The sequence below is a fragment of the Zonotrichia albicollis genome, chromosome Z, assembly GCF_047830755.1.
Source record: "Zonotrichia albicollis isolate bZonAlb1 chromosome Z, bZonAlb1.hap1, whole genome shotgun sequence".
Taxonomy (NCBI): Eukaryota; Metazoa; Chordata; class Aves; order Passeriformes; family Passerellidae; genus Zonotrichia; species Zonotrichia albicollis.
In genome coordinates this window covers 82,885,446-82,909,759 of record NC_133860.1, presented here as the reverse complement: position 1 = coordinate 82,909,759, position 24,314 = coordinate 82,885,446, and the positions used below count along the sequence as shown (strand labels likewise).

The window sequence follows — 24,314 nt, the reverse complement described above, 5'->3', positions numbered from 1 at the left end:
ACAACTTCTGGCTTAAACTGTAATGTACTGACTTTAGTGACTGGAGAACAGCAACATGAATATGGTAATTGCAGTAGTTATGATGGGCTGTAGATAAGAGTTAAGGTATAGATTGGTTCTGCTGTGTTAAGATGCTCAGCAAAGAAGAATATATAATGCATTGTAATCAAAAGAAAAGTCTATAATGCATTGTAACCAAACCCAAAGGGTCTCCAGGCCTGCCTGCAGCTGGAGCTGACAGCTGTGGGCACAGCTCTGTCACCCACAGCCCTGGGCTGCTGTGACACCTTGGATGGAATAAACTGCATTTTGGAGAGTCCCTGCAGTCCCACACCCCTCATTTTGGCTCTTACGGATTTTGGAACTAGATGACCTCTAAGGTCCCTTCCAGCCCAAGCCATTCTTAGGGGTACCAGTGTGTGTGACCCTCAAATCTCTTGAGGATGACCCAGACAGAGCCAACCCCCTGCAGTCACAGGGATGTGTGGGGGCTTTGGTGTTTTGATCTGTCAGGAGCCAGGACATCCCTCTGTCTGTCCTGAGCAGCCCAGAGCCTGCCAGGGGGCTCAGAGACCCTGGCACAGAGCCCAAAATGCCCCTGTGGGTTTGATTATGACCCATGGAGCAAGTTACCAACCTCAGATGAAGATCTGCAAGCCACGAAAGTTTAAGTAGAATGACAGTGAATTTATCACAGGGTGAAAAATAGATTTTGGGGTTTTTAGAATGGGGATTCAGGGGCAAGATGGAGGGATCTGGGCATGTCCAGACTTTCTCCTCCTTCTTCTTCTTGGTCTCCATCTTCTCGGTGATGGTGGCACTTTTGGATTGGCTTAGAGTAGAAGCTCAGTGTCTAACACAGGTGATGGGTATTGGAAAGTAACTGTAAATATTGTACATGTAGATTTTAGTATAAAAAGATAACACTGCCCTGGGGCAGGCAGAGTGCCTCTGACTGTCCTGCTGGAGGGACCTGGGCAGGGCAGGAGAAAGAATTTCAGAGATAAGTAACAATAAACAACCTTGAGACTGAGAACTGAAGAGCTCTGATTCCTTCTTTGAGGACTGGGCTGGGAAAAAGAGACTTTCTAACACATCTCAGGGTCACTGTGAGCAGCCAGAAACCCCGACATTGATCTGAAACACCAAACTGCAATTCTGTGGGCACTTCACAGCTGTGGCCTGGCCTAGAGCTTCCCAGTGCCAGAGGGCAGGGCTGGCCAGGATCTTGGCAATGAGGAATTGTTCCCTGGCAGGGTGGGCAGGCCCTGGCAGAGGGTGCCCAGAGCAGCTGGGGCTGCCCCTGCATCCCTGGCACTGCCCTAGGCCAGGCTGGACACTGCGACAGTGGGAGGGGTCCCTGCCATGGCACTGGGTGATTTTTAAGATCCTTCCCAAGCCAAACCACTCGGTAATTTTAGAATTCAAAGCACGAAAAGAATTGGTCCAGGAAGCTGGACATGCATGAAATTAATTAGTGCTGAAGAAAGGAAACTGCTTCCAAATATTTGGGCTCCAAAGCTTGCAGTGCTTTGCTTTCACATCAGTTAGGTGGAGATATTTAACATAACATCTATCATTTAACACTAACATCTATCTCACCTCTATTATCTTTAGGTAACACAAAATATTATAAGACTCAAGAATACAGGCAATTCTTTCTGTGAACAGAAGGAGAAATTCCAGAGCTGCTCATAAACATCACCCTCGCCTCCCTTTAAGGTTAGGGTTAAGTGCAGATGGGAAGTGACCCTGAGTGTGATTTTGGAGCCCGTCTGGTCCTGTTCCCTCTTGCCCTGAGCAAGCAGCTCTCTCTCTCACCCGGGGGCAATTTCCCCAGACGGAGTGATGGTTGCTTCAGGAGATACCTGGGAGGTGCGGGGGCACACGGGGGGCGATGTTAGCGCAGCTGGAGCGGGGATGGAGCGGGGATAAAACGGGGATGGGTAAAGGAAGGAGAGGGGATGGAGTGGGGATGGAGAGGGGGATGGAGCCAGGGATGGAATGGGCATGGAGCCAGAAATGGAGCGGGAATGAGCAGAGATGAGGCCAAGAATGGAACCGAGGATGGAGCAGGGATAGAGCAGGGATGGAGAGGGGGATGGAGCAAGTATGGGGCTGGGGATGGAGCGAGGATGGAGTGGGGATGAGGTAGGGATGGAGCTAGGATGTAGCCAAGGATGGAACTGGGAATGGAGTGGGGATGAGGTAGGGGATGGGAGCAGGGATGGAGCCAGGGATGGGGTGGGCATGGATTGGGTATGGTGTGGAGATGGAATGAAGATGGAGCGGGAATGGTGCTGCAGATGGAGCCGTGATGGAGCTGGGAATGGAGCAGGAATGTTTTTGGGAATGGAGCAGGGGATGGAGTGGGAATTGAGAGGGGATGGAGCAGGGATGGAGCAAGGGTGAGGCAGGAGATGGAGCCAGGAATGGAACGGGGATGGAGTGAGGGATGGAGCTGGGGATGGAGCCGGGATGCAGTGGGGATGGAGCCGGGATGGAGCCGAGAATGGAGCCGGGGATGGAGCCGGGACGGAGCGAGGATGGAGCCGGGGATGGAGACAAGGATGGAGCCGGGATGGAGACGAGGATGGAGCCGGGATGGAGCCGGGGATAGAGCCGGGATGGAGACGAGGATGGAGCCGGGATGGACCGGGGATGGAGCCGGGGATGGAGCCGGGGATGGAGCCGGGATGGAGCCGAGGATGGAGCCGGGATGGAGACGAGGATGGAGCAGGGATGCAGCGGGGATGGAGCCGGGATGCAGCCGGGATGCAGCCGGAGATGGAGACGAGGATGGAGCCAGGATGCAGCCGGAGATGGAGCCGGGATGGAGCCGGGATGGAGCCGAGAATGGAGCCGGGGATGGAGCCGGGACGGAGCGAGGATGGAGCCGGGGATAGAGACAAGGATGGAGCCGGGATGGAGACGAGGATGGAGCCGGGATGGACCGGGGATGGAGCCGGGGATGGAGCCGGGATGGAGCCGAGGATGGAGCCGGGATGGAGACGAGGATGGAGCAGGGATGCAGCGGGGATGGAGCCGGGATGCAGCCGGGATGCAGCCGGAGATGGAGACGAGGATGGAGCCAGGATGCAGCCGGAGATGGAGCCGGGATGCAGCCGGGGATGGAGCCGGGATGGAGCCGGGATGGAGCCAGGATGGAGCCGGAATGCAGCCGGGGATGGAGCCGGGATGCCGCGGGGATGGAACCGGGAGGGAGCCGGAATGCAGCCGGGGATGGAGCCGGGATGGAGCCGGGATGCCGCGGGGATGGAACCGGGGATGGAGCCGGGGATGGAGACGAGGATGGAGCCGGGATGCAGCCGGAGATGCAGCCGGGATGCAGCCGGAGATGGAGCCGGGATGCAGCCGGGGATGGAGCCGGGATGGAGCCGGAATGCAGCCGGGATGGAGCCGGGGATGGAGCCGGAGATGGAGCCGGGGATGGAGCCGGGATGGAGCCGGGATGCCGCGGGGATGGAGATGCAGCAGCGGCCCCGCCCGCAGCCGCCGCCCCGGCGCTGTCCCGCCCCCGGAGCCGGCGCTGCTGTGCCGGGCGGGCAGCGGCTCCCGGCCGCCCCATGGACCGGATCGCTGCCCTGCCGCTCCTGCAGCTCCTGCTGGTCCTGGCCAGCACCGCGCTCGGCCGCTCCGGGGAGCGAAACTCCCCCGCGAACAGGTCGGTACCCGGGGCGCAGGGTTTTAACAATTCTGTCCTTCGTTCACAACGCCAGGACGTGTCTCTGCTTTCCCCACCAGGTTTGAAAACACCCCGGGCTATTGCAGGGTGTTATTATTTCCTATTTAAAAATATATTTTATTATAAATTAATATATATCATAAACATATATATATGTATAAACATATATATCACAATTATATATATATAAATTAATAAAATATATTTTATTAAAATATTAATTATTTTGAAGCATGCTGTGTGTTGGAGATGTAACTTTGCAATGATTTTGTGAACGTTGCTTAAAATCGGGCATTTTCTGTGCATCCGCCCTAATACTGACATCCGACTCCCACACTGATATTCCCTGGGAAAAGGGAGTTATAAATAGCATGACAGCAAGGGTGTGAAAACTACTCCAAGAAGCACAGGCACGGAAATATTCTGCTTGCGTGGAATATCTGAAGTGTGAATGCAATATTGCAAGTGAGTATTAAACTTAAGAAGTTACTGGAGGTTTGGGTTTATTATTAGTGGTGCTGTTTCACTCTCTGATGAAACACAAACAGTGAGCCCAGATCATAGCAGGGGGAAGAGGGGACTTTGTGGAGCCAAGCACTGAGAAAGTGAAAACAGCCCGAGCTGTGTGAGCTGAATGGTGCCCAAAGCCACCAAAACCAGAGACAAGAACACAGAGCAAACATGCTGGTGAGGGTCGCAGCTGTCAGTGAAATCTGTGCAAAATTTGAGGCAGGAAGGACATGTGGTGATTTGCCTAAGCTTGTATTAAGAGATCTGGTAGCCAGTTACCGATAAATGCTACAATATGTTTTCATTAAATAGCTTGCTTGCTGCTCTGCTCTGCCAGCTCTCAGATTTCTTGCTGCTCTTCCTAAATAATTTCACTTCTTTGTCTTTGAATCAGACCAAAATCCAACAGATAATGAGCAGTGGAGCATTTCCTGAACTGTATTGCAATAAATATTAACAGATGAAGTCATGATCCTGATGCCAGGGAATCAAATGGGAATTTTGCCTCATTGGGAGTGGGATTGTGCCTGCACAGCATAAATTTGCTGGAAGTTTTCTGAGCTCAGTTTCTCTTGTTTTGTTAAAAATGGAGGCTTGATGTGATCTATCGAGCTTCCATCTATCTATCTATCTATCTATCTATCTATCTATCTATCTAATCATCTTGCTCTGATCCAGACCTTGTTGGACACACATTAAATTGCAAATCAGCCCCAGTAATCAGCGCTTTCTGAAACGTTTATGGAAATCTGTCTCCCTGTGCCAAATGTGTCAAATCATTAAAAAAAACCAGAGGAGTTGTGGTGTTTGTAGATATTTCTTATTGCTGGAACTTACACAGAGGCATTTAAAAGCCAGTGATGTTTTTGGTCAGGATGTTTCTTAGAAGGAGACAGCTCTTTCCTTGAATCTGGTGTCTCTCCAAACTTACTCATTTATGGCATTAATAACTTCACTGCAGTTCCTTATGTTGAGTGTCCATAGGACCACAAACAGTGCATTGCCTCCAGGTGCTCCTCACCTTTCATAATTTAATTCTCAGTGCGTTTGAGAGGTCACATGTGATTTTTATTAATTAGCTGTAACCAGTTCAGCAGCCAGTGAGGAATTCTGCTGCTGGAGATTGCCAGTCTTAGGGAGATGACCCTGAAGTAATGGAAACACAGAAAATTTGAAATTTCTGTAATTGGAAACTCAGAATGTTTGTGTAGATGCAGAGTGCATTTTCCCATTTGGTGTAGTTTATCAGAAGTGAGTGCCAAGATTATCCATGTGGTTATCTGAGTGGAGGAGATGCTGTTCGGTCCTCAAGACCTGCAGTGTTTATCAACTTTTGCAGACAAACAATCTGGACTTAGTTGTCTTACGTAGATGGATAATGTCATCTGATAAGAGGAAATTTACACTTCTTTGTACTTATAATCCCATTTAATTGGGTTTTACATAGTGACTAGTCACTATGTGCTTTGTATTAGGGCTTTGTATTAGGGCTAATCCAATTTCATGTGGGCTCCTAACATGCTGGGTGTGGTAAATTCGAGGTACAGCACACGTGCCTGGGAGAGCTGTTTACCAGTGGGCAAGGGAAAATGTGGCTCATCAAAACATGCTCCACTTGTGATCAAGTGAATCTGAAATTTCATAGTAAGAGAGGCTGATGAAAGGGTCTATAACCCAAAGTGCTGGAAATTATTTGCTGTGGAGAATGCTCTAGTGCTGGCTAGTTTATTTTCTTTTACACACGTAATTACCATTTTTATAATCAAAAGGAATTGATATTATTTTAGCGTGTAGCTATTTTCTCTTTTCTCACTTTCAATGCTTTTATTTCCACGGGGACACCCTCCAGCTGAGGGCCACAGGGCTCTGCTGCCTGTGGATTCCCCTTTTTGGGTGGAAAAGCTGCTGTTTTGGCATCCCCAAAACCAGGAAGGGATTGTCCCTGTGTGCCAGCCTGGCTGTGCCATGGGGAGTGATGGATTTCCCTTCCTGACAGCCCTGCTTGCCTCCTGCAGGACTGCTAATTAACAGAGTAATTAGCAGGAGGGACCTCCCTCACTGTGCCTGGCATGGGGCTGTCAGGAAAATTAACCCACAAACAGCAGAGGTTTATGTCCAAAAAGGAGACAGAGCAATCCTTCGACTTTATTCCAATAAAGGGAGAGGCCATGGGGCATCCCCTGGGGTCTCTCACATTTTTGGAGGACTCAGCCTCCTTTTTATCCCAGTTTCCCAGCCACATTTCCCTTCTCTCTTTCCCCATTTCTGAGGCACTTGAGAGGTTCAGCCTTCCCAGAACACCTGATCCCAAAGATTTCCCTCTCTTTTAATTTTTAATCCTTGTGGAATTTAGGGGTTTTCCTTCCCCCACTGTTTCTTTCACCTTTCAATGTTTAATTTCATTTCTCAGCCAACCTAAAGTTTATTTGTGAAAGGAGATCTCTTTTTCCATTCATCAATCAGTGGGATTCTCCCCATTGTTTCTTTTCTCTCCCAGTGCTGGTTTTATCCACCAGCAGATCCACAGCTTGTCTGTAAAGACAAATCCCCCATTCCTCTCAGGGCTGAGCATGTTCACAGGTCCGTGGTGGCTCCTGGGTCACTCTCTGCTCTGCATTCCCATGAAAACATGAATATTTCACCAGCTGTGCACATTCATCTCTGTTTGAGTGCCTTCATGCTGAAAGCAGAGATGTGACATCTCTCCCACAGCAGCTGTGGAGGAGCCAGGATTCCTTTTTCTTAATGGACAGGCACAAAAAACAGAATTAACCTTTCCTCCTCCATAAACAGCATGGAAACCTGTCAGGGAATGGGAGCAATTGCAGAGTTTTAAAACAGTCTTCTTCCAACACCAATGTTGTAGTCCAGGTGGTGATTTCCAGGCTGGAGTAAATGGCATATATACAAATAGTGTTTAATTTAATTATGGAGAGGAGCTACAAGTATAGCTAAGCATAACTATATATATATATAGATACATATATATATATATATATATATATATATATATAGGGCTCACCCTGGAGAGCCAAGCCCTTACTTTGCCATCCCAACAATTCACCCGTGGTGAAGTTTGCACATAAACACTGAAAACTGCTTTAATTCCTAATATTTCGGTGTAAATATTTCCACTAATTTCTTTTTTCCTGCTATGGTGGTTTGGAAAGATGGTAATAAATGGGGTGAGGGAGGAAGATGGAAGTGTGTTTCTATTTGGAAGGTGAGGCAGGACACCGAGGGCAGGGTGTGCAGGGTCTGTGGGCTCATGCTCAGCTGGATATCACATACAACTTTCATGAAAAATCCTTTCCTTAGGATTGTTCCTCCTGAGAAGCTGAGAGGCCTCAGAAACAAAATGCAAACAATGGTTATCTGCTGCTGTGGAATGCAACAGGTGCATCTTTGATTGGTCCATGGGGTTGTTTGTAATTAATGGCAAATCACACCCAGCTGTCTTGGAGAGAGAATCTGAGACAGAGCCTTTGTTATCATTCTTTGTTTTTCTATTCTTAGCTAGCCTTCTGATGAAATCCTTTCTTCTATTCTTTCAGTATAGTTGTAATGTAATATATATCATAAAATAATAAATCAAACTTCTGAAACATGGAGTCAGATCCTCGTCTCTTCCCTCATCCTCAGACCCTGTGAACATGGTCACAGCTGAGAAAGTGGGAATTCTGCTGATGGAAGCCTTGGGGAAGGGGACAGAGGCATCACAGGAGCAAATCCATCCCCTGAAGGGGGATGGCGTCCCAGGGAAGGTGCTGGAATGCTGAAAGTGTTCATGGACTCGTGGAGAGAACTCTGGCCCTGATGCAGTCCTGGTGTCTTGGGCTCTGATCTTTGGGTGTTTGCTGAAGTTTGTGAATCCACTGGGCTTGAGTCTCCGGCTGGGAAAAGCTGATTTATCACTGGCTGGGGTCTCTGCACAAACCACAAACAGGACAGGCTGCTGTGGAACTGCCTTGAGCTGTTTGATTTTCCAGCATCACTCTCAGTCCATGGCTATGGCAATGGAAGATGGCAGCAGCTCACATCCCAGGCAGCAGACACAGAACTCAATGTCACAACTCACTTTATGAGTTTTGTGACCAATCACACAAAGCAAAAGCACACTGACAGTATTTATATCTGTACAGTGTATATTCTATATTGACAGTAGTTCTGTCCAACCACTATAAGCACAGGTATCTTTGGTTAAACAATGCTTGCTTATTTCAAATGCAATACCTGCTTGTGAGCCTTCAAATACAATGCACAGAGCTCCTTTATTAAGCTTTAACCTTCCTAATATCTTGCTAGATAAACTTTTCTGTAGCTTAGGGAGTTATTCTAGACAAGCATGAATATATGGACCATTGCTCTATTTGTCCTTGCTTTTCTACTTTTTAAATAATTTTTTTGCTGCCCATCTCATGGCTGCTGCTTAGCTCCCATCACAGTTCTGCTGTGTCTGGGGCCTGCCTTTTGCAGCTTTCCCAAAACCCTCTGGTTTTGTGGATTCCCACATTGATTCTGCTGACGCCAGCTGAGGACATAGGCCTCAGAAGAAAATTAAAATGCACGAGCCTGGTGGTTGTCACTTGAGATGTGCCTCACCTGAGCCCAGCCGTGCAGTGACTCCTGTGGGATTTGTTATTGCCTGGAACTGTAAGAGCTGGAATGAGAGATGCGGGACTACAGGGGCTCTCCAAAATTCAGTTTATTCCATCCAAGGTGTCACAGCAGCCCAGGGCTGTGGGTGACAGAGCTGTGCCCACAGCTGTCAGCTCCAGCTGCAGGCAGGCTGGAGACCCTTTGGGTTTGCTTACAATACATTATAGACTTTTCTTTTGGTTACAATACATTCTATACTTCTCTTTTGGTTACAGTGCATTATATACTTCTCTTTTGGTTACAAATGCATTCTATACTTTTCTTTGCTGAGCATCTTAACACAGCAGAACCAATCTATACCTTAACTCTTATCTACAGCCCATCATAACTACTGCAATTACCATATTCATGTTGCTGTTCTCCAGTCACTAAAGTCAGTACATTACAGTTTAAGCCAGAAGTTGTTTTTCAGTTTTCCTGCAGTGGGAAATTCTGAGACCTTTTTTCCACTTGCCACATTTGCTGCCTTGTTTGCCTATGCTCTCTTTCTGCTTGGTGAAATAATCTTCTTGTTTGAGGTGGGTTTATCCTTTGCTCTGAGCCATAAAACCCCTTCTAACTAACACACCCTTTGCCTCCTTGGTTATCCAGTGAGGCTGGCTCAGCAATTCTTTTCTTCTCTATCAAAACTTGCTTCCATCTCTATTCCTTCATCAGACTCTACATTTAAAAATCTTTGTGCTGGGCAGACATAACTGTGAGACTTTCTTGTCAAAATTCCATCCTTCCCAACACACCCCAAAACTGACATCCCATGGGATGAGATGTCACCATTAGGTTGGATGTGACACACACACATGATCAGGGTCCAAGAAGAAAAAAGTTTTTTATTTTGCGTGTTCTCCAGCTTTTATACTCTTAACAAAGCGTGATCTTAAGTCATTAACTGCAGCAAAATAACTGATTATATTCATTGGTGCAAAGCAATTAACATCAGTATAATTGGCAAAAATTACAGGAATTTAATAAGGTAATACAAAATAATGCAAAAATAAATACAGAAATTTATTACAGAAATTTAATAACATATACACATGTACTTATGCACGTAGTCAGCTTACAAAAATTGTCACGTATCTTTTCTAATCTGTTTCCATGCTCACGGCCTTGTCTTCTTCCTTGCTATGGATACACTCAAAAATCATCAGTTGTTATTTCTTCTATTAACTCGGCTTTGTCCAGCCCATCCATAGGTGAGGACATGGGAGTGCCTGTCAGGGCTGGTCCAGCTGAATGATCCCTGAAAATGAGACACTTTTTGCCAGGCTGCAGCAGCTTTGGGACATTTTGCCCTGTTCCTGTGGCCTCCACCAGCCAAGGACCCGAGTTGCCTTTGGAATGTTCTGTGGAGTGAAGCAGCAACACATTTCCCCATCAACTTGCTGCAGACTTTCAATTCAGATGCTGCACAATAAATGTTTTTCTGCTCTCTCCTAGTTCACATGAGTTTTCAGATCAAGATTCTCTCCAAAGAGCTGGTAAGGCTTTTGAGGGGCTGAATCCCTGGATTCTGGTTCTGTTATGGTGGATTTTATGCCCAGATGTCAGAGAGTCTTCTATCACATGTTTTGTTAAAGCATAACCCTCTTTAAAAATACCCTTTAAAGGATTTGCCTGTTAAAATAACAATTCACTGTCCAGCTCTGAGATGCAGTGAGAATGTGGAAGGAAAAATATTTCACCGGTTTTTTTTAACCAAATGAAAACGGAGTTAAGTGCTTGAAGGATGGGGCTGTGAGAGTGCCCATGAAATTATCTGTGCTTGTGAAACTTCACCCTCATGGCAAGGAGGAGTTGGGATGTCAGGGAATTTGTCACAGCTCCCTGTCCCTGGCAGGGCAGGGAGAAAGTTCCCAGTACAGTTATCACACTTTTGCCAGGCTGTTCAGCACATACCCTTCTATGAATTTGCTGCATGGAGGAAAAAAAAGCAGCTTTTAATGTGTTTGAGATGAATAAATACAGATTTAGACTGAATCCTGCAATTTTGGGGCACTGGAGTTCCTCCCGGTAAAGGTGACAAGGTGTCCAGTGAAAACAAGAGGAACTTTGGTGAACAAGAAAGGTAAATTAGAAAATACATGTAGGGAAGGCAGTATTTGCTGCCAGTCAAGTATTTCCCATGGCAAAAGCAGTAATTCTGACATGCACATTTTGTGCAGGGATAATTATTGTTTGCATAGGAACGTGGACAATTTTGTAGATGTGTGTTTTTTATAAATATGTGTTTTTATAGATGTGTGTTTTTATAAATGTGTTTATAAATAGGTGTTTATAATATGTTAATAATGAAATAACACTCCTCCTTCTGCAGGTCAGCATTACAATGGTCGTGTGGAGCCAAAGTTTAATCTCAATCAGGAGGCAATTGCACAGGTAATGCCTGGAGGGCTGGATCTGTGAAATCTTTTCACAGCACATTTAGGTCTTCCAATTTAACTACAACTGAATTAAATGGGATTTACTTTGTTCAGAAGAAACACTCAACAGAACCGTGTAAAACATTGTGGTACAGTTCTGTCTCACCACTTGCACAAATATTCTCTGCTTTTCTGCATGACACCTCGGGTGCTGTTGCTGGTGCTGGCTGGTCATGTTTTGGGACAAATTCCTTATATCCACCTCCTGTGCAATGGGATTTCTTGTTCTCATTTCAACTGGTGCTGAAGGAAGAGCTGGAGCAAAACTTGAGATTTTTAGTGGGAGCTTTTTACCTGAGACCAGGCTGTAGGTCTTGTCAAAAACTGAGCATAAAAGCCTTCCTTACCAAAAGTGATGCATTCCAATGTTGGGAACATGTTGAATAAATCTCTCTCATATGGGCTTCTGAGGAGACAGCCCTGCTATTTATATAAACACACTCATAGCCACTCAGCACATTTCCTGGCCATCATCTTGCTTTGCTTTCAGCTTGTTGCTCTCAGTGCTTGTTAATTTTAATCCTGAAACATCCTTGTGCCAAATGTAAGGTCCAGTATCAAAAGGGATCTTTCAGGGTCTGAGCTGAGAGTTATGATTTGCTAATCTAAACAGCACACACTCAAAAACATCTCCCTTTAAGCCAAGACAAAACTTTGGGGCTAAACTGTGTCCCTTCTGGAGCCTGGTGACATGCTGTTTATGACTGGGACTCAGGAAACCTTTTCTCTTTTAATGTGAGCTTGCAGTCATATGAAATGGTAAAAATGCACATTGTGTGTGTTATCTTATTTGGATAGGACAGAGGTGGTCACTGGAAATCTGAGGGTGAAATTTGAGAATGGCTTTTAATTTTTGCAGTTCTTTCTCACCCCTAAGTCAAATTGTCTTTTGCCTCACAGCCAAATTGTCTTTTTGAAAGTTGAAATTTGGCTATGAAATTAGGCTCACAAGGGGTGGCAGTTTTATGGTGCATGCAGAGGACATGGAAGCTGCAGTCCCTGGGTTTCAGTCCTGATTTTGTAAAGGCAGGGATCCCTGCCTGATCCATCCCATTCTGCAGCAGGTGTTTCCCTGTTTTCAAGCCACGGTGAGCCAAGCTGCCTGCAGGTAGGTTAAATTCAGATATTTCTCTCACCTGGGCAGCTGCTCAGAGTGCTTCCAGCACGGTGGACTGTGTCCTTGGCACAACTCTGGGTCCTTTCCAGTGGGCTGAAGCAATTCTTAGAGGTGCTGTAGAGAACCTGCACCTTCTGGGCTGGGGCTGGGTGCTCTGTGTGGTGCCATCCCCATGGTGGGAAGGGGGAACAGCCAATGCCTCTTCTTCCTCAGGGCTGGCTCTGATTTCTGGTGACTCATTGTGAAAAATGCCAGTCACTTGTTTTTGAAAGTTTAAACGTTTAATAGTAATAAAATGGTTCTAAATTCAGTAATACAATTAGGGTAATAATAATTTGGACAATTCGGACAATACGAGATAATAAAAACAAAGAGTTACAGATGGTCTGGGTACCTTTTCTGGGCAAAATAAGCCCGAAAAAGGACCCACATTAACAGAGGATTAACCCTTAAAAGCAACAGCCTGTTGCATATTCATACACCTCATCCATGATGCGGATGGATCCATTCAAACACAGGATTCTGTGTGGGCAGTGTCAGCTGCTTCCTCTGAATCCTGACGGCATCTTCAGGGTTGAGCAAGGCAGGAAGAAGTTAATTTCTCCTGATAATGGAGCAATAAATTCTCTTTCTCTGAAAGATTCAGGTGTCCTGTGGCTGCTATCTCACTGCAAGTTCTTTCTTTAAAAAGGTATGCTACATAGCATAGTTTCTATTTTAACATTTTGTTATAACCTCAAACTGTATTTAACACACTACTTAAGAGAATTAATTCTAATATAACACATACAATATTCATTTTAATATTTGCCAAAAGCCAATCACAAACCACAAACAGGACAGGCTGCTGTGGAACTGCCTTGAGCTGTTTGATTTTCCAGCATCACTCTCAGTCCATGGCTATGGCAATGTTAAGATGGCAGCAGCTCACATCCCAGGCAGCAGACACAGAACTCAATGTCACAGCTCACTTTATGAGCTTTGTGACCAATCACACAAAGCAAAAGCACACTGACAGTATTTATATCTGTATAGTGGATATTCTATATTGACAGTAGTTCTGTCCAACCACTATAAGCACAGGTACCTTTGGTTAAACAATGCTTGCTTATTTCAAATGCAATACTGATTGTGAGCCTTCAAACACAATGCACAGAGCTCCATTATTAAGCTTCAAACTTCCTAATATCTTGCTAGATAAACTTTTTTGTAGCTTAGGGAGTTATTCTAGACAAGCATTAATACACAGACCATTGTTCTATTTGTCCTTGCTTTTCTACTTTTTAAATAATTTTTCTGCTGCCCAATCTCATGGCTGCTGCTTAGCTCCAGTCACAGTTCTGCTGTGTCTGAGGCCTGCCTTTTGCAGCTTTCCCAAAACCCTCTGATTTTGTGGATTCCCACAGCAAGGACCACCCTGGAGCCACCCTGGGCTCCCCCACAGCCCCCTGAACGTCACCATCAACGGCACCCCCTGCATCCTGTTCTGGGCCAGGAGGATCCTGATCCGGATGGAGAACCACACCCAGCTGGATCTGACAGACAGGACCTTTGGAGCCCACGCCACCGTGGATGTTGGGGACTCGAACTGCAGTGAGGACAGCGCCATGTAAGGGGAATTATGCTCTGCTGGGGGAACTGGGGGCAGGCAGCTACTCTGGGCAGTGAATATGGGAGTGGAGCCTTAAGGTTTTAGCTGTTATATTTTTCAAACCCTGTGCTGCTTTAGGGTATAACTCTAAGCTCCATATAGAGTGTTAGTTGCTGTCTTCACGTTTTGGTCAGACAACACAATCCTTCGGAAACTGAAGTGTGACGGTGCTCACAGGGGTTCTTGGATGAGGGAAGAGACGAGGATCTGACTCCATGTTTCAGAAGGCTGATTTATTATTTTATGATATATATTACATTAAAGCTATACTAAAAGAATAGAAGAAAGGATTTCATCAGAAGGCTGACTAAGAATAGAATAACAAAGAATGATAGCAAAGGCTTGTGGCTTGGACTCTCTGTCCAAGCCGGTTGGGTTGTGATTGGCCATTAATTATAAACATCCAACATGGGCCATTCACAGATGCACCTGTTGCATTCCACAGCAGCAGATAACCATTGTTTACATTTCGTTTTTGTGGCCTCTGAGGAAAAATCCTAAGGAAAGGACTTTTCTTAAAAGTTGTCTGCAACACTCAAGGACACCTGTCTTGGTGTGAACACACAGGTGTCTGTTAAGGAAGGCAGGTGCCTCCCCTGAAATGGAAAATGTAAACTCCCTCCCCCTGAATTTCTATAAATTTTAAATTAAGGGGCTCTTGGGCAAAGATATGAGAGCAGGAATAACAGTACTTTAATAGGGAAGAAAAACAAAAAGATAAAATGAACAATGCAGTACACTAGAACAACACTGCCAGAGTCAGAACCCAACCTGACACCCTGTGGGTCAGGGTGTTGGTGGCAGTCCCATTGGAAATGTGGCTCAGCCGTCCTGCAGTGTCAGGGGTGGTTCTGTTGGAGCAGGGGGATCTGTAGAGAAGGATGTATTCTTCCTCTGAAGATCCAGTGGGAGGAGAGACAGCTGCTGTTCCTCTGGGGAATCCCGTGGAGAAAGCTGTGCTGGTGTCTCAAAACCTCTGGATTATATCTGGGTAGCAATGCTTGGCTCCTCCCCCTGGTTTATATCTGGGCAGCAATGCATGGCTGCTCCCTCTGGATTATATCTGGGCAGCAATGCTTGACTCCTCCCTCTGGTTTATATCTGGGCAGCAATGCTTGGCTCCTCCCTCTGGGCGGAGCATCTCCCAATGGGATGTTATAGTTCTTATCAGCCATGCAGTGACATTCAATAACTGTTATCAGCAGATGTCTCCCCAGATGTGGAAGAGATAAGGAAAGCTGCCCAACTAACAGAAGACAGCTGCCATACAGATGGTAAATAGAACACAATTTGCTTGGTAATCCAGGACAACACTCTAAAGCCTCAGGCCCTGAAAGTATAAACAAAAGTGAATTGAGGGGGAGCAAACTGGGGCTAAAGGACTTCTTTACCTGAAGCTGTAATTGGAGGATTAACCCCTGAAATGCAGATGGACCAAACTTATAATTGTGTGAAAAACTCACGACCGTTGTCCATCTAGGGTGCAGCCTCTGGGAGGCTTCTGACTGCCCAAGATGTCCCTATTGCAAGCCTTTAATAAATACCCACTTTATTCTCTTGATCTTGTCGAGCTTCTGTTTTAGGCAGCCACTCTAGGCTGCCTAGAGGAGTGGCCAAGGTTTTTCTGATGATGTCCTGCCACTGTGGGTAGCAGGGATTGTGTAGTTTAAGCCCAGCCTGTTGTGGACACTCAATATTCAGTTTTTGCAGTGTTGCAGCCCCTCCTGGGGCAGCCAGCTCTGCTCTCAGTGCCCATGGGGCTGAAGCTCTTGGTCTGTCTCACCTCCAGCTGTTTTACACAGCTGCTCGTGGGGTTGGAGAGGGGATCCTGTGCTGGATGTGGGGCGTAGGTGCTGTGCATGGCTAATTATCCCTTCAAGGGATGTGTGCCAGTGATGAGTTTTTGGGAGTACCTAAAAACAGGGGCACACAGAATGAAGGATATTAAAAGTGGTTATATTTATTGAAGGGACTTCAGGTACATTCTGGGCAGACAAAGCCCCTCAGGGGCCACACCCAAAAATGGACCATGGGATTTTCACACTTTTATAAATTTGGTCCATTTGCATATTGGGGGTTAATCTAACAATTCCAGCTTCAGCTAATGAAGTTATTTACCCCAAGTTTGCACACCCAACTCACTTTGGTTTGCATTTCTGGGCCCTGGGGCAGTGAGTTGCCCTTGGTTGCCAGGCCTGGAGAGGAATTGTTGTGCCTGCCCAGAATGGGACAGCAGCAGCTGACACTGAATGTGGAGTTTGGAGTTACACACTAAAGAACTGCAGGATCACAAATACATGAAAATTATAAAAGCTAAAATTCCAAGGCATCACTAGCAGTGCTGCACAAGGTTCTTTTTCAATTTCACTTTTACTTTCTGGTAACTTCTTTGTCTGTGGTTACCAAAAATGTCTGTGCATCTTGTGCTGTACAATCACAAAGTAGGTGTTACCTCTTTGTGATTTCACAGCACAAGGTGCACAGATATTTTGGTGAGGTTACCAGAAATCTAAAAGCGAAATTGAGAAAGAACCAGCATCACAATGTTCAACAAGGCAGTTTGAATATTACATCATCAGCGCGGGAACTTATCCAGCACTCTTTTGACAGGGAGAGGTAGAGAATTGAATGAACTTATGTTAAAGATTAAAAAAAAGTGAAAACAAACATTCCCTCCTCTCCTCTGGCCTACAATTTGAAAATAATCTTAGTCTGATTAGTAAATATTTTAACAGAAATAAACAGAGTTTATTTTCTAACAGAAAATAAACTAAGGCAAAATTATGGGTTTCAGAACACAGGGAATGGTATCAGATATAATAATCCAAGCTGCATTTTTGTTTTATTTTTAGTTGAATGGCACATTTACCTGTGTCTAATCCTCAACTATCTCTGATTTACATTTATAATAAAGCAAGGGATGGTCTGGGTTCAGTGCCCTGTTTTAGGGGACCTGTGTAACCCAAGAAGTCTAGATCCCCTAGGAGATTGTGGGGCTGTTTTTTACCTTTTTTAAAATTTTTTTTTATTTTAAAATATTTTTGTTGGATTTTTGTTTGTTTTGGTTTTTTTTTGTTTTCTCAATAATCTTCAACTTTAATTTTTGAAGCCTTTCAGAACCTGCGTGCTTTCACTGTGTTTTCTTTCTGTCTTACTTGAACAATGAGAATCTCCACGCAGGTTTTAAGAGGCAAAATATTACTTTTAAGTGAGAAGAATCTATTCAGCCTAATCATGTATTGCATTAATTAACCTGGGAGGGCCTTTCACCTTATTGAACTTCAGGTGCCCAAGGCGGTGCAGAGCTGCCTCGCAGCCAGGGCATTTTGTGAGGAAGGAATGTGGAAATCTGAGCTCTCCCCTCTGCTTCCTTTCATGCTCTGTTATTTAAAAAGATGGGGACAAGGTGTCTGTTTGCACTTTCTAATGACAGGCAGGGGTGATGCTAGACTGAGATGTGGTGGCTGGGGGAGGAGAGCAGATCCACTGAGCCTAATGGTCAGCTAGGGTGGGAAGCAGTGGGATTGAGTTTTGTTGGAAGTTAAACATGGATTTCTATTCTTTCTGGGTGGTCTAGGCCTCATTCCAATCAGCAGGTGAATGAGTACATTTCATTAGAGGAAGATTTAATCCTTTCAGTTTTTTTTTTTTTTTTTTCCCACTGACTTTAAGGGTAGACTGAGCAAAAAATTCCATGTATAACTGAGCCTAATCTTTTGTGGTGCTTTTTTCTCTGAAGGTCTCTGAATTTTTTTCCTAGCCTGATATTACTTGCTTTTTGACCTAGGCTTTCCCTGAAGTTTGGTGACATTGGCAATCTAAAGGGACTTGTTATCAGGTAAGTTTATATAATAAAATCCTTACCAGATAATAACATAACACAAATACATTGTTGTGCAGTTGTGTGGGGAGTTAAAGAGAGTTTGTTTAAGCAAAAATATCGTGAAAGAAACTTGCATAACTGAAACACCTGCATTCAGCATGTCTGTCACTGACTTGTTTTATTAAGGCTTTTTTTTTCTCCTACATTGAGTTTTCTACTTGTGGAAAAGTTTGGGTCATCTCTTTTGTGTAGAATCTTCCTGTGTCTGAGATTTTAGCTGAACTTTGATAGTTCACTATGGTCTGGGTATCAGACCACTTTATTTTTGCTTCTTGGTGATAGAACAGCATTTCGAGAGAACTGACTTTCCATACACTTGGTGGCAGGGGGTACAATCCCTGTGTCTCATTCACATTTTTCCAAGTATTTAGCCAAAATCCAGTCATATTCTTCTTGCTTTGTGGGAGAAACCAAACTCCTTGAGCTGCTACAGGGAACAACCTCAAACCACAGAATTGCAGGATATTTGGGGCTGGAAACCAGGATATTTTGGGTATTTGGGGCTGGAACCCAGGGTAATTTGGGGGTATTTGGGGCTGGAACCCGGGGTATTTGGGGGTATTTGGGGCTGGAGGAACCTCTGGAGATTATCTGGTACAATTCCCTGCCCAGGCAGGGTCCCCTGGAACAGTGGCAGAGAAGCTGAGGCTGGGATGTCTCCAGACATTCCAGGCCCTCCCTAGGCAGCTGTTCCAGGGCTCTGCCACCCTCTCCCTTTGCAGGATCCAAGGAAGGAGCAAGACCTCGCATAATTCTGATAATTCTGATACAAACTGATCACACCGATGACTGATGCAGTCACTCACCGCGCGAATTTAGTGTCCGCAACCCTCTGACTGATTTTCTCCTTTCTCCCTGCTCCAACATGGCCTCCCCAGGCTCCTGTTGACCACCAGCTACTACCAGCTGTCGGTGCAGAGATGGTTCAGCCTGCAGAGGCTGCAGCTGCTGTACAACCACTCGGTGCAGGCGACGTTCAACGCCTCGGGGATCCGCGCGCCTGCCGCACACTCGTTCCGCTGCCAGCATGTCAGCAGCCTGCAGAGACATGATGCTCTGCTGGTGCCCGGCTCCGAGCACGACCTCTCACACCTCTGGGAGGTCACCTTCATCGACTTCCAGGTGATGCCATTGACTTGGTTTGGAAAGGCAGGAGTCTGCAACGGAAGGCAGGAGCCTCCCCTATAATGGAGAATGTAAAGTCTCCCCACCTCTCCCAATTGCTATAAATTTTAAATTAAGGGGCTCTCAGGCAAAAATATGGGAGCAGGAAATTACAGGTCTTTAATAGGGAAGAAAAAATATTAAAAGGATAAAATAAACAATGCAGTACACTAGAACAAGACTGCCAGAGTCAGAACCCAACCTGACACCCTGTGGGTCAGGGTGTTGGTGGCAGTCCCATTGGAAATGTGTCTGCAGCCCTCCTGCAGTGTCAGGGGTGGTTCTGTTGGAGCAGGGGGATCTGTAGAGAAGGATGTATTCTTCCTCTGAAGATCGAGTGGGAGGAGAGACAGCTGCTGTTCCTCTGGGGAATCCCGTGGAGAAAGCTGTGCTGGTGTCTCAAAACCTCTGGATTATATCTGGGTAGCAATGCTTGGCTCCTCCCTCTGGGTTATATCTGGGTAGCAATGCTTGGCTCCTCCCTCTGGGTTATATCTGGGTAGCAATGCTTGGCTCCTCCCCCTGGATTATATCTGGGCAGCAATGCTTGGCTCCTCCCTCTGGATTATATCTGGGCAGCAATGCTTGGCTCCTCCCCCTGGATTATATCTGGATAGGAATGCTTGGCTCCTCCCTCTGGATTATATCTGGGTAGCAATGCTTGGCTCCTTCCTCTGGATTATATCTGGGTAGCAATGCTTGGCTCCTCCCTCTGGATTATATCTGGGCAGCAATGCTTGGCTCCTCCCCCTGGATTATATCTGGATAGGAATGCTTGGCTCCTCCCTCTGGATTATATCTGGGTAGCAATGCTTGGCTCCTCCCCCTGGATTATATCTGGGTAGCAATGCTTGGCTCCTCCCTTGGGCTCACGTCTCCCAATGGGATGTTATAGTTCTTATCAGCCATGCAGTGACATTCAATAGTCTGTTATCAGCAACATCCTGTCCCGAGGGAGGTGTGAATGTGGTCACTCAAAGAGAGAGATAAGGCAAACTGCCCACTTGGAAAAGGTAATCTGCCATACAGTTGGTAATTTAAAACATCTTGCATTGCAATCTTCAACAGCCATGGATTTCAGACAGGTGGATGCCATGGATGGGTTGAGGTGGTTTTGGACTTCTCGGGAAAGGCTGTCACCTTCCATGTGTAGTTTACACACTTGTGCCTCACCTTGTGATGTTTTTTGGGCTACCTAAAAAGAGAGGCCAGACAAAATTAAGAAAATAAAAAGTGGTTATATTTATTGAAGGGTCTTCAGGTACATTTTGGGCAGACAAAACCCTCCCTCAGGGGCTACACCCACAAATGGATCCTGTGGCCTCCATTTGTGTCCCCACGGCCTCTGGACACAGGCTCGGCTCAGCTCCAGGGCCCGGCCTGACAGGCCTGTGTCAGACCCACAAAATATTTTCACCTTTTATGCCCTTTTGGGGCTACCTAAAAACAGAGACCATACAGAATTAAAGGAGTAAAAAGCTGCTATATTTATTGAAGGGCCGTCAGGTACATTTTGGGCAGACGAAGCTCCCTCAGGGGCTACACTCGGGAATGGACCACAGGTCATGGGTTTTCACACTTTTATGTTTGGTCTGTTTGCATATTTGGGCTAATCTAACGATTCAAACTTCAGCTAATGAAGTAATTTACCCCAAGTTTGCCCACCCAACTCACTTTTGTTTGCATTTCTGGGCCCTGGGGCAGTGAGGTGCCCTTGGTTGCCAGGCCTGGAGAGGAATTGTTGTGCCTGCCCAGAATGGGACAGCAGCAGCTGACACTGAATGTGGAGTTTGGAGTTACACACTAAAGAACTGCAGGATCACAAATACATGAAAATTATAAAAGCTAAAATCCCAAGGCATCACATGGAGCACAAAATAGAAACTAAGACTTTTGCGGTCCAAGGAAATTAAAGGCTGTTTTTTGTAGTCTTTCTGCTTGTGTTCCCTCTAGTGGTGAGTGAATTTGATTACTTGTCATTACCTTGTTTTGAGCTGAGCTCTGCCACTCAGCACCAATAACAGCACCACACACCCAGGCACGGGATTCATCTCACTTCACTTTTGGTGCCTATAGGAATTTTAATCTTGTGCCCTGATTATAGTCATCCCAGCCTGCCTCTAAAGCCACTGGATAATTCCCCTGACCCATCTTAACCCCTTATTTTAGGATGAGATTAATAATCTTCTGAAAGTGCCAATTCTGCACTTGACAATGAGGGAGCCGAAGATGGCAGGACTAGAGTGACTTTATATACCTGAGTCGGGGGGCATGAGGAGCTGAAAAAGGAATGGAAAGACCTTTTGTCACTGTGTGAAAAATGTCCATGGACTGATTTAGTGGAGCAGAGAGCTAAAATCCATATTAGAACTGAAGCCAGGAATATGACCTGTTGGTGTTTTCCATAACTGGGTGCAGCTTCCTGTAGTTTCTGTAGTTTTGCTGCCATGTGCCACCCATGTGGGACTGGTGAGAAAAGTCTTGTCCTAGGGCATAGGAAAATAATTTGAGAATATTTCCTGGTTTGTCATGTTGGATTTTGTGCAAAAAGTCTGAAGCAAAAAACTCTGGGGACTCTCAGCAAGTGATGTTGGAGATGCACAGTTAATATGAAAAGTAGCATGCCTGCAGTTAAATATTGCTGAGACACCAAGAGTGAGTCTTGGTGGAAGGTTCTGTTTGAAACACAGCTGCAAATCCTTTGGGCAGCAGAGTGGAGGGGATTAGAAGAGCTGGCAGTTTGAGGAGACTGACCTGGATAAACTCTGAGCATTAGCTCCAGCTATCAGTGGGAGACACAAATTTGTGCAGGTCTCAAGTCAGAAATCCTCACTGCCATCAGGAGCAAATTAATGAAACACAGGTTAATGAAAAACAAATTAGTGAAACACCAGTACTTTATTTAACATGTTCGCTCTTGTCCTCTTTGTAGATTCAAGGTTTTAGCATCCAAGAAGGACATTTTGCCTACGCCAGGGACTGTGCATCCTTCTTCTCCCCAGCAATCCTGATGGGCTTGGTGATGTCCCTGATCCTGCTGCTGGTTCTGGCCTATGCTCTGCACATGCTCATCCACCTGAAATCCCTGGACAGGCACTACGAGTGTAAAGCTCCTCCTGCCTATTTTGCACAGATGAAGGACAGTGACATGGGAGATGAGAAGGAGCCCCTGAGAAACAGTGGAAATGAGTCCTATGAACTCAGGAACCAGCAGTTTGGTAAAATCTACATTTAGCAGTGTCTCAGTGAAACAAGAGGTGTTTTCTTCTGCTGGCACTGTTGTATGTGGTCTGTGCAGATTTTTCTACCACCTGATGAAAAGTAAAGTAGGTAACAGATTGTTTTAGCCAGTTATTTACTGGTAATCATCTCGAAGATGCCTTGGGAATGAAGGTGAGAACAAAAAAATTCCATTGTGAGTTAGAGATATTCGTGTTGTGGGACTTTATTCCTGTAGCAAAAAGCCAAAATAGAGGCTTCATCCAGCTTACCAAGTCCTGAAGAGAGAATCTGTAATGGACACTTTGAAATGAAATAAAGATTAAAAAAACCCCTCAAACCAAACTCTTTGCATATTCTTTCAGAAGGCAAAATTTTCCTTCATTTTATATTTGCTCTGTGTTCTGACAAAAGAGCACCAGTTTCTTTCTCAGGATGTGTTTTCTTTTTATTTCCCTAGTCACACCCTCTCCTTTTTGCCCCCATAAACTCCTTTTCCCGCTCTGGAATCTTCAGGGCCAGTTTCTATCCACTGCACAGATTAAATGGTGGCTGCAGGGCAGCAGCATCCTGGTGCTTTCCTGTGTCTAAGCTGGAGGTTTATCCCAGGATCTGATAGGAAAACACCAGACATCTGCTCACAGAGGCTTTACCCCGTGGCTCAGCTCTGTGCCAGGAGATGGATTAGGAGCATTATGTGCTGTAATTCCAGGTAAATTTATTTTCTACCAAATCCCATCAGTCTCCCTCGGGACTTCTACCTGAATGGAGAATGCCAGATGGAAATAGAAATAACAGATAAATATAAACCAACAAATATAAACAAACAAATATAAATAAACAGAGAGGTGGAAGGTGCCAGCAAGCAGTGAAAAGGATACTGTGCTATGATTTTCACTGCTGCTTCTGAGAGTTCAGGATACTGTCACCCCACTCATCCTTTCTTCTGTTAGGGGCAAAGTTTGGGAATTCCAAATTAGCCATAATTTGGCCCTGATTGCTTGCAAGTCACAGCAATGTTCTCATCACTGTAGTGCTTTTATGTTACAAATAATGGGAACTACAGCATGATGGAAAATCAATCAAAACCACATTTGCAAGCAAAGGGCTTTTTAAATTTTAGATTACAGGATTAATTTGTTGTTTGAAGCCTTTGCAAATGGTGCTGCAGAGGTCTTTCAACACCTTGAGAGATGTCCACATGTACTCTGTTTATTAGTACAGGTGACGCACAGACTAGATGTGGAATCCTCAGAGATTACTTCATCTAGGAAGGCACTTCAGAGGGAAAAAAAAATCTTTGACACGTAACCAGGTGTAATAGACAAGCTTTTGAGGACTTGCCAAGGCTGCCTGTGGCCAGCTGCTGCCAAACTTTCATCTTTTCCATGAATGGAGCAAGCAAAAGCAGGAAAGTCTGAGTGGGGCTGGCAGGAGAAGGTGAGAATTAAACCCTGCCCAGGCTGGTCCCCTGTGAAAAATGTCAATCACTTGTTTTTAAAATTGGAAAAGTTTGATAGTAATAAAATGGTTATGCAATTAGTAATACAATTAGGGTAATAATGTTTTGGACAATTTGGATTAGAACAATATGAGACAATAAAAACAAAGACTTATGGACGGTCTGGGTACCTTTTCTGGGCAAAATAAGCCTGAAAAAGGACCCACATTAACAGAGGATTAACCCTTAAAAGCAACAGCCTGTTGCATATTCATACACCTCATCCATGATGCATAAATTCCATTCAAACACAGGATTCTGTGTGGGCAGTGTCAGCTGCTTCCTCTGAATCCTGATGGCATCTTCAGGGTTGAGCAAGGCAGGAAAAAGTTAATTTCTTTTGATAATGGAGCAATAAATTCTCTTTCTCTGAAAGATTCAGGTGTCCTGTGGCTGCTATCTCACTGTGAGTCCTTTCCTTAGGAAAAAAGTACCTTACATAGCACAGTTTCTATTTTAACTTTATCTTATAAGCTAAAACTAT

The 24,314-nt window shown here is 45.3% G+C and overlaps 1 protein-coding gene across 2 annotated transcripts; it reads left to right on the top strand.

Annotated features, from left to right (window-relative positions):
• Nucleotides 1–3,429: 3,429 nt before the first annotated feature.
• Nucleotides 3,430–24,245, top strand: LOC141727069 (V-type proton ATPase subunit S1-like protein). Of its 2 annotated transcripts, XM_074532719.1 has the most exons (7): nt 3,438–3,685; nt 10,313–10,353; nt 11,190–11,251; nt 13,819–14,021; nt 17,851–17,901; nt 18,825–19,068; nt 22,043–24,245. In XM_074532719.1, the coding sequence occupies exons 1-7, from the start codon at nt 3,462–3,464 to the stop codon at nt 22,343–22,345; spliced, it is 1,128 nt and encodes a 375-aa protein (XP_074388820.1). In that variant the 5' UTR covers nt 3,438–3,461; the 3' UTR covers nt 22,346–24,245. The 2 variants fall into 2 exon arrangements, with proteins under 2 accessions (XP_074388821.1, XP_074388820.1); XM_074532720.1 differs by lacking the exons at nt 10,313–10,353; nt 11,190–11,251 and having other exon boundaries at nt 3,430–3,685.
• Nucleotides 24,246–24,314: the final 69 nt, after the last annotated feature.